Genomic DNA, 10,553 nt, shown 5'->3' on the forward strand with positions numbered 1-10,553 from the left:
AAGATGCTTAAAGTAGTAAATTTTATGTTGTGTACATTTTACCACAATAAAAAGAAAACCTCCCTGATTTTTTTAATACTTCTCATAACAATGAATAAAATGTGTAATATCTAATAAGCATTTTAGGAACTCAGGGCCAGATTAATACATAGTAAGTTCAAATAAACATTGGATATAATAAAGAGGGACAGACATTCACTACATAATATTTTCCTAGTTCCAGCCGAACTCCAAAAAGCAAAGTGATTAGTGACACACATCAGTCTAGGTGAGAGGAAGGGGGAGGCTTGTAACACCCGGACATACCTATGATTCATGTTGGTAGGGTAGGGCATACTTCCTTCTGATTAATTTTAATGCCTTTACTGCTTTGTCCCAGTTCATGAATGAGATCTGTAAGAGGCTGCAAATAGCCTAGGGAGTGAAAGATCTATCAGGATGAGTTTACCTACCAATACTTTTTTCCCCCAGTCCACTTGCCAATGAGTACATACTTTAGCAGCTCTCTTGACCAGTTCGGTTCTCCCACTGAAGCAGAAACTGGTAGTTGAGTTTCGTCATCAACAATAGCACTTGGTCTGCTATGGGGAAAAAAAAATAATAATTAATGTTTCTTTAGAACTTATTCTGTGATCTTTTTACCCATTATAGTCATTCATTAGTGATGAGGTAGGCACCTCCTTACCTATTCTTAAGGTAGATACTTTAAGGAACAAGTAAGTGAAAGCTGTCCCGGAATCTCTGGTCTTTTTTCCTTCCTTCTTTCCCTTCCTACCTCCCTCCGTCTTTATAAAATCTGTACATAAAACACTCTGGATTTATTCCTGGGATCCAGTGCACTCATGTTTTCTTTTTTAAAGCTTAATTCTACAAATGTTTCCTGAATGCTTACAATGTTTGGGGTCTGGATTGAAGGTGCTTGTGGTGGTGGACGGGATGGTGGATAGAGAAGGAAGAGCACAAACTTTGAAGTCAGACAGATCTCGGTTTGGCCACTTGTTAGCTCACGTTTCTTCAGAAAGTTCTTTCTAAGCTTACTTCTCATGTATAAAAATGAGCATCAGGGCTTCTGGGTGGCTCAGTCTGTTAAGCATCCGACTTTGACTCAGGTCATGATCTCGTGGTTTGTGGGTTCGAGCTCCGCGTTGGGCTCTGTGCTGACCTCTTGGAGCCTGGAGCCTGCTTTGGATCCTGTGTCTCCCTCTATCTCTGCCCCTCTCCTACTCATGCTCTGTCTCTCTGTCTCTCTCTCTTAAAAATAAACGTTAAAAAAATTTTTTTTAAATGAGCATCACAGAAATAGTTAAAACAGCATTAAATGTTAAAACAGACATAGTTACCATAACAATACATTGTCATTATTATTATGCTGGGAAGAGGTACAGAAAAGGTGAAAGTGTTTCTAGGAATAACATGTAGTTTGGTATGTTCATTAAATAATAGGGTAAGTTTCAAAGGAAGAGTGTCACATAATGTCTGCAGGAGGAGCTTTAGGATAAAAAAAGAAAAAAACACACATGAAGTAAGTGGAGGCCAGTGCTCTCACCTTTCTTGCCTATTTCATTTTGTCGGTCACACTTAGGTGAACACTGACCTTTCATTTTTCTCCCTGAGAAATTGGCCCCAGAGTCAGTACTTTTTTTTTTTCCTTTTTGTATTTCTCAAGGTCATTGTCATGGTATGATGTATGAAATGTGGACCTCAGATCGCATGGAAGTTGCCTTCCATGAAAATCGTTGACTTTGTCAACCCCAACTTTCATCTGAAGCTCTTATACTTTACTTTCTGTTACAGGCTGGCTGAGGTTTAGGTTAGGACCAATCCAAATAGTATATCCTTGGGAAAGAAGGGAAGTGTTGGAAGAGAGGAGGAGGGGTATAGAATGGGGGATGTTTTGGGGTTGTGCCTAGGAAAACACATTGAGGAGGAGAGCATAATTACCATGTCACTTCCACTTTATGCTACTGTAAAAAGTCAGAATTTGGAGGAAGATCAATACTTCCCTCCAGGGTGATTCTGATTGGTTTGGCATTATGTTCTCGGCACTTAAATGACCAGATAACAACATTCACTTATAAACCGAATTAGATATTAATTTCAAGTAATTCTAGAAATAAGAATCTTCCATTGAAGTGATTCTTAAACTTTATGGGGAATCACAAAAACCACTGAGAGTTTATCCAAGAGCTCTGAACTCTTCTTCAGAAAAATGTACATGTATGTGTAATGATTCAGAGAAAGTATCATTTTTAGGAGCTGTAAGCATTCTTCATAAGGAGAGATTGATTCATCATTTTTGCAAAGGGTGTCAAAAATGAAGTTTTAACCAAACACCAAAATCTAGCAGACATAAAATTCCAAAGCAAGAGCACCGTTTGCAGACTCTGAAGGAAGTGTCTGGAAAGAGGTTCTACTAGTTTTCAATCCCCTTACCTACTTAGAGACTATAAAGGGATAAGATTTGGGTTTATGAAGAGATTTCTTTAGAGAGCTTTGTTACCTCATTGTTAATGCCCCCTACCCATGCCCAGGTGTCAGAGATTACTGTTTCTTACTCTTCAATGGTGGGGGTGAGGGGTGGCTTCCATATGATGGAGAAATGTGTTCCATGTGGTTGAGAGAAACAAAGGACTTGTCCTCAACTCTAGGCCAAAAAGCTAAAGCTTCTGGAGAGAGGCATGTTGGAGGGCTTCCAGCATGGAGGGTGAGCTGTGTGTGACCAGACTTTGGTAAAGAGAGTTTGAGAGAGCCATTTCGAGCTCTACTGAAAAGGATCATCAGAGGAGAAATGGGCATGTGTTAGAGTGGGTGCCTGTGTCCTAGGACAAGAGCTGAGGCCAGCTTGGGGATTGAAATACATCGCGGGAACAGAAGTTGGAGGGAGAGGGCCAGCAATGGGTCCCAGACGTGAATCCATCCATCCCAGTAAGAACTGTCTCATCCTTTTGCTTCTCATCTGGTCTTCCACCCCAGTCCAATCCAACAAAGCAGCCAGGGAGTAGGGAAGCAGGTGAGGCTGGAAGAAAAGCAGAAGTTGAGTATAATTCTGACCTCGGGCCTCACACGGGAACAGTGGAGAATGAATGGATGGATGGCCAAACACAGACTGAAATGCTGATTACAGTGGAATTGACTGCCTTTTTGACTTAGAGAGGCCAGGGGTCTGATATCACTCAAGAGCTGTGAAGTTCATGGCATCTGTCTAAGTTCCCTCCAGGGCCAGGGGGAAATTGCTGTATGTCCTCTTCCCTGTCCCTTACGTTTTTAGCACAGGTATGGGATGCAAAAATAAATTTGCATTTTGACCACATCTCACAAGTTGTGCCATTATATTGATACCCACTGTAGGATGTAAGCAGACCCTACTCCCCCCCACCCCCCCCCCCCCCCCCAGCCCACGTGGCAGACTGGCCCTTGGGTCTTAAGAGGGAAGTGGGAACTCCTCTGATTAATAACATGGGGAGGGATTGAATACTTGGAGTGTGGGAAGAAGAGACAGAAGGGCCAAGTCTGGGGGAGCAGGGCATGCTACATAATTTGAGGGGCCCAGTGCAAAATAAAAATATAGGCTCCTTGTTGAAAATTATTATGAATTTCAAATAAGCACCAACAGAGCATTTAACCAAGTGAGGGCCCTGTGTGTCTGCGTGTTACCCACCCATGAGGCTACCCTGGGGTGAGAAACAGAGATCAGAAGAGAAAAGGAACTTACTAGTGGTCCCGTTAAAGAGACACTTGGGAGAAGAGACTTGTCTAATTGAGACTGTTTTAGTGAAATGCTCTGCAATGTGATCCCGACCTCAAGACCCCACAAATCTTTAGCAAAATCACACACTCTCTTACATGAATGGTTTCTTGTGGAAGCTGGCAAAGGGGCTGGTGAGTGGTGAGGGGCTAAGACAGAGTAAGCCAAGTAGGTAAGGGCACAGCTGATGGCTGGTTATTTACCTAACACTTTCCATATATTTCAAGGGTTTAGGTAAAGAACCCATGTTATACAATAAGAAATTTCCCTATGTCATATAGTATCAAGGATCAAATGGCCTTTTGTTATTTCCTTAGTAGTGTATCAGGATGTTGCATGATATTTTCTCTGTTGCTCAGAATTGGTAACTAGGGGCCACACTTGGATGTACAAAGGTGTGCCAAAATACCTAACATTATAATGAAAAATGTGGATGGGGGGGCAGACACCCCTTAAGGGCTTGCGAAGAGGTGGTGGAGCCATATCAGCCCCTGCGTTGACCCCTGCGTTGGCCCCTGCCCCACCCAGCTGTGTGTGAGAGGCTGGCCTGAAGGAGGCCTGCTGTAGCTGCTTCTCACCCTGAAGCCAAGCAAGAGAGGCTCCTGGAAAATCCCTCATAGAGAGCAAGGTCATGAAGCGGATACTGGCGGTTCGCTTCTGACTGGCTGTTTGCCTAGGCAGTAGACTTACTGATGGGCCCCTGCCCCTCCTAAGCAGGGCAGAGAGGGTTGGAGACAAACAGGGGCAGCAGTGGAGCAGTCGAGGGCTAGCATGCAGCCTAGCCCTTGGCATACGAGGATGGCTGCGTTTTCTGTGGATCAAGTGGACACTGAGAAGGTAGCTGGCTCTAGCCTTTCTTTCTGGCAATCAGAAGCTGTGGGGAGTACAGGTGAGATAACAGTAGTTGGAGGAGATCGAGTAGCATCCAGGACTCTAAAGTCAGTGACCTGGGCAAGTGAAGGTCCCTATAGGGTTTCCTGAAGAACTCACTTGTGGAAGCAGTAACATATAGAGAGGACAAAATGACTACCCTTGATGCCCTGCCCCCATCCCTCCTTTGCCCATTCAGACACCCTAGACAGAAGATGGGAGGGGAGATTGTTTTCCAGAGGGCTATCATTTTGCCTCTTACCACCTTACCTCTGAGATGAGGAAGGGGAGGAAGAGAGGAAGAGCAGAAAGATGCCCATTTCCCATTTCAGGTCCTTCCAGCCATCAGACCAGCCAGCAGTGGGGGAGGGGAAACTTTGCTTTGGGTATGAGGTTGGCATCTTCCACTGGACTTGACTGAGGTTATTTTTTTTTTTTTTGTTCCAGTTACTTAACATACAGTATAATATTAGTTTCAGGTATACAGTTAAGTGATTCAGCACTTCCGTGAAATTCTCGGTGCTCATCACAAGTGCCGTCTTTAATCCCAGTCACCTATTTCACTCATCCTCTCATCCACCTCCCTTCTTGTAACTATCGGTTTGTTCTCTATAGTTAAGAGTCTGTTTCTTGTGGAGTTGACTGAGTTTTTTAATCTCAGGAAGTGACCAAGGAAGTTATAGAATCTGTCCAGGGTATCATTAAAGGATCACTACCCAGCAGGGAAAGGAGATTCAAAACAGCCCAGCTGGGGGCAGCATAGGAGAAAAATAACACTATTTCTTATTTGCACCCTATGGATTTGAGACTGTTCAATAAACTAGCTATATCTGATTAAGGACTTCATGTTATTATGACTAAAGTCGAGTAACCATGCATTTATATTGTGGTGTACTGTGTTTATAAACTGTTAGTTTAGGAGTGACCAGATTTTTTCTGCAAATAAATAAACTTGAAATATTAAATGAGAAAAGAGACATACCAGAAGGCAAATTTCCAGATACAGATAGAGAGGCGCTTAAAGAGGTATTTAATAATTGCCTTTTTCTCTCTCTTTTTTGAAAAATTTTAACCTAGCATAGAGTCACTAACAATTGATGCAATGGAAAAAAATGGGTGTATAAAAACATAATTTGTAAGTGATTTGTTATTCTGGTTCATATGTCAACCATATTACTCTCTTAAATTATTTAAATTTCATAATAATATTTGTCAGGTTACTCTTCTATTTAATTTTTTACTTCATTGTGGCTGTGTCCATGATATTTACATAAGATAGTGGTATAGCTTCAGCCTCCCCCTGCCCACCCACCCCCTTTCTCCCCATTACCAGAGGCTTCTTAAGTATTTGCAATGTTCTTTTTATTTAGACAAAAATTATTTCATTTTTACATTACAATATTATTTAAATTTTTTAAAATAACTTTTAAGATACCAGCTCTAGTGACAAGGAAAAATTGTTGTCAGTGATAACCCATCAAAAGAGTACCGTGACTCTTCCTTCATTGTTGTCGTCACTGTAGAGTTGTTTACAGATTACAGGCCACAGCTTTATATCATCTTTAGGGACAAGCTCCGAATCTCTTATTTTTCTTGTTTCAGTTCTGTATCGTCTATTTTCTTGAATCCCAGTCTCCTAAAATGTAAGCAGTACAACATGTTCTCATCCATCATAGCAATAGCATAAGTGCATATAAAAATACAAGCCATGGTCCTAACTGCTTAATTATACTTGAGTTGAATTGTGTTGCACTTCAAATGAGTGACATGTTGATGAGATCCTGAATTTGTAGTGGGTACTCGGATTTACCAGCTTACCCTGGAATCACTTCTTTCCCTCCACACTGCCCCACTCGCAACATCTGGTTAGTTGCCAAATTCTACCCCTGTATATCTCAGGACCTCAGCAGAAATGTCAGTAGTTCTCCTTTTCTTTTTTAATGTTTACTTATTTTTGAAAGAGACAGAGAGAGAGAGAGAGCATAAACAGGAGAGGGACAGAGAGGGAGGCACAGAATCCAAAGCAGACTCCAGGCTCCGAGCTGTCAGCAGAGAGCCCGACGCGGGGCTGGAACTCAGGAACAGCGAGATCATGACCTGAGCCAAAGTTGGACACTTAACCCACTGAGCCACCCAGGTGCCCCATCCCTTTCTTAATGAATAACATCCAAAGTCCTTTACTTGGCCCTGAGTTTGCGCTGTCAGCTCTTAGCCCAACCTTGTCTCCTTCTTTCCTCTTTTCTTTGCACCCTTGCTTCTCTCACCAAACTGAACCTTAGCTGTGCGGGGCTCACCCTTGCTTTAGTACCATTGTTCACACTTCTCTTTTTGCCTGAAAGTATCTTCTCTTTTCCCACCTGTCTCTGAAGGTTCAAAACAGAGCCACCTTTCAAAGTCTAACTGGTGAAACTTTCCCAGAGTGCTATGTGTAGGAATACTCCCAGCACCGCACCCCCACCCCCACCCCCACCCCCGCCGGGCACAGTCTGTTGTGCCATGCTGTGGACAAAAAGCATGGAATTTATGGACCCCAAATTCTAGTAAAGGAGAAAATATGTCAGATGGCAATAAGAGCCACATAAAAAATAAACTAGGAATGTTCTGAAAAGGTCTCACTTATAAGGTGTCAGAGCTTGCTACCTGACTTTCTACAGGCCTTAAAGTTTCATGTTCTACTCTATATAAATTTTTTTTTTTTTTTATATATATACTCTCTACTTAGAAAATAAGAGGGACACCTGGGTAGCTCAGTTGGTTAAGTGTGTGACTTCGGCTCAGGTCACAATCTCCCGGTTTGTGGGTTCAAGCAGGGCTCTATGCTGACAGCTCAGAGCCTGGAGCCTGCTTCAGATTCTGCGTCTCCCTCTCTCTCTGCCCCTCCCCAACTCCTGCTCTGTCTCTCTCAAAAATAAATAAACAATAAAAAAAATAAAAAAGGAATAAGAGGTAGCTTGTCTATTAATTTTATGAAACTCTTGCTTTTTGATTTGTGCATAGTAGATACTTCATAAATACTTATTAATACAATGATAGTAATAGCACTCATTTATAAAATGAGATCAAGAAAAAGAAAAAAAAATTGATTTAAAGTTGATGAAGAAAATCTTCTGAATTTGAGACCTGGTGTATTGAAATGGCATCCTGTGTACTTGCAGACAGTTCCCTCATATGGGATCTTTTACATTAGAGAGATTAAATGTTGGACAGTATGTCATAGGCTTAAATTCCCAATCCCGTCATCAGGATTTTCCTACTCAGTATGTGGCTATAGAATGATGAGACTGATGCCCACGTGTGGCTTAGGGGAAACCACCTCATTACTTTATACCTGTGGTCATGTTCTCAGTTCAGGTATTCATTTCCCTGTCTCTTTACCTTTTCCCTTCTAAGAAACTTAACTTTCTTAGAAACTTTTGAAAAGAGGTAATCCTTTTTAATGTTTCCGGACCAGCTATATATAACTGCCCATTCATTTTAACTGGTTTTCAGGTATTTACCATGGGTGTTTTTGATCAGGATTCTGGATTTCTCGGGGCTGGCAGTTCATGGAGTAGAGTAACTCACTGGCAGATGGTGAAAGCATGGATTGTTGGAGCAAATCACTCTGTGTCTTGGCGACGCTTTTGGCCGTTGTTCTCCCAAACCTTTGGGGCAGATTAGGAACATGTCTTGAGATACTTTCCTTTATATTTCTTCCAAATCTCAGGGGCAGGCTGGCCATTGCCCCAGTGCTTCTTTCGTCTTCCATGGTCCTCCCAAATCTCAATGGCAAATTGGCAGCTGAGTGTGGCATTTTGTTGACTGTGGGTGCACTCATCTTAATGACAGTTTTTGGACCCCAGTCTTGGAGCTCTTCAAAACTGAGACTTCTTTCCTTTTCTCCCTCAGGGTCTCCTTTAGGCTATGATTAGAAAAGAATATTAAAATAAGTTATTGTTTCAGGTAGTAGGTATAAACCCCAAATTAACTTAAGTCCAGACTTTGGTTTGCAGAATTGTTAAAGCTATAAACAAAGTTTGTGTTAATGTGCAGAATTTTTAAATAAAGCGTTCGCATTAGGCTTCTTAAAGCAATCTAGTTTCTCTGTCCCTGGACTATTGTAAGGCACCCATAAAATATTAATAAAAAACATATAGTGAATACAGCAATGTGTTTGAGCAGCAGGAACATAATAAAGTATTGAAATGAGGCAAAAGTTTATTTTGCTGAAGTTATTCTCTTTCAGCTTTTGATTCATGCCATTTATGAAATAGTTCATATATTTTTATATTTTGATTTTAGAGAAACCTTACATGGCCTCTTCATGTCTCTTGCTTCTCCTCTTTTTAAATGACAAAGTGGTGGATAAATGCAATGAGAGATGCTAGCTAGGTTTTGGGGTATAGCTAGAGGAGGCTCCACTGAATTTCTTTCTTACCTGCTCACATTCAGAGCTCCACTCTAAAAGCATTGCTCAAGAAACCGATTGCATTTTTATTAGTATATAAGTTACATTTTTATTAAAGCAGTGATTGGTTTGTGGGTCACTGCACCACTACTCTACCAACTTTAAAGGAACCACTTAAGGGGTGCCTGGGTGGCACAGTCACAGTCTCACCATTTGTGAGTTCGAGCCCTGTGGCAGGCTCTGGGCTGAAGCTCAGAGCCTGGAGCCTGCTTCAGATTCTGTGTCTCCTTCTCTCTCTGCTCCTCCCCCACTTACACCCTGTCTCTCTCTGTCTCTCTCAAAACTAAATAAATATTAAAAAAAAATTAAAAGAACCACTTAAAATACAACAAATATTTAATTAAATTTAGCTTTCCCATGAAAATTTGTCCCTAAGAAGATTAAAAATTGCTTTTTAATGTTTATTTAGTTCAGAAAAGGTGGGAAAGGGGCAGAGAGGGAGGGAGACAGAATCTGAAGCAGGCTCCAGGCACTGGCTGTCAGCACAGAGGCTGACAAGGGGCTCATGACCTGAGCCGAAGTCAGACACTTGACCGACTGAGCCACCCACGTGCCCCCTTAAGATTTTTAAATGATTGTTTTTCTGATTGTAAAAAGTAATATGTACTCATTTCAGCAAGTTTGGAAAATGTATAAAAGCATAAAGAAGAAAATAAAAATAACTTGCAATTCCACCATCTAGGGATAGATATTTTACTTAGATGTAGATTTACCATAAACTTATCAGCTCATAATTGCTAGGTAGAAAATACAACCCTTGTATTTTTTTAGTTTATAGTTGAAGACCATTCAAATGTTCAGCTGAAGCATATCCAGATCTTATATCAGCAATTATTTATTACAACTGTGTACTTCTGAGTCCGTTGAAAATTCCTAATGCACCTTTATACTTGTTACATATCATACCCTGTACATAAATTGTCATTAGAGAGGCCAGGCTGTTTGCTGTTGTGTTAAAAAATACAAACTATATCAATGCACTGTCATGGGAAGCCTGCAGTTTGACAAACAACAAAGCACAAACTAACTTATTCCTTACTCTTTACAAAATACAAAAAGGCATCAGATTTAGGACATATATATAGTTAATGCTAGTCATGTTAGATGGAGTTAAAAAACTTACCTCAGAATATTTGTCATTATTTTCTTTGCTGTGAAAACTGGACATCATTAATTCATCTGTACAAAAGATGCTTGATGTTAACAAGCTTGAAGTGGCTAAAGTCAATAAAATAAAGCATTTTGATGAAATAACTTTCATTTTGTTCAGAATCTAGAATTAAGTTTCTATGTGCAGCCTGATGTCTGCAAGATGGGGAATCGTGGTCTTTTTATACTGTCTAAAAACAAAGGAAAGATTGATTTAACAGTGAAACCAATCCCACATGTTTTAAGTACTAATATTAATTAGAGTGTTTAACTAAACTATGTATTTAAGGAATGTGGGTAATTCATTCTGGAAAAGACAGCTATGTTCCTGTTTGCAAATTC

General features: G+C 40.8%; 1 protein-coding gene across 1 annotated transcript; it reads right to left on the reverse strand.

Moving 5' to 3' along the window:
• Nucleotides 1-6,199: 6,199 nt before the first annotated feature.
• NPVF (neuropeptide VF precursor) lies at nucleotides 6,200-10,323 on the reverse strand. The gene is made up of 3 exons (XM_042927606.1): nucleotides 10,186-10,323; nucleotides 8,113-8,516; nucleotides 6,200-6,251 (listed from the first exon to the last, which is right to left on the reverse strand). Exons 1-3 carry the CDS (start codon nucleotides 10,321-10,323, stop codon nucleotides 6,200-6,202), a joined length of 594 nt encoding a protein of 197 aa, XP_042783540.1.
• Nucleotides 10,324-10,553: the final 230 nt, after the last annotated feature.

The sequence above is a fragment of the Panthera leo genome, chromosome A2, assembly GCF_018350215.1.
Source record: "Panthera leo isolate Ple1 chromosome A2, P.leo_Ple1_pat1.1, whole genome shotgun sequence".
Lineage (NCBI taxonomy): Eukaryota > Metazoa > Chordata > Mammalia > Carnivora > Felidae > Panthera > Panthera leo.

Coding starts and splice junctions, on each gene's coding strand:
- NPVF (XM_042927606.1), bottom strand. CDS start 10,323: ATGAAAGTTATTTCATCAAAATGCTTTATTTTATTGACTTTAGCCACT. Junction 8,517..10,185: donor ATAATGACAAATATTCTGAG/GTAAGTTTTTTA, acceptor TTCTAATCATAG/CCTAAAGGAGACCCTGAGGG. Junction 6,252..8,112: donor CCTGATCAAAAACACCCATG/GTAAATACCTGA, acceptor CTTACATTTTAG/GAGACTGGGATTCAAGAAAA.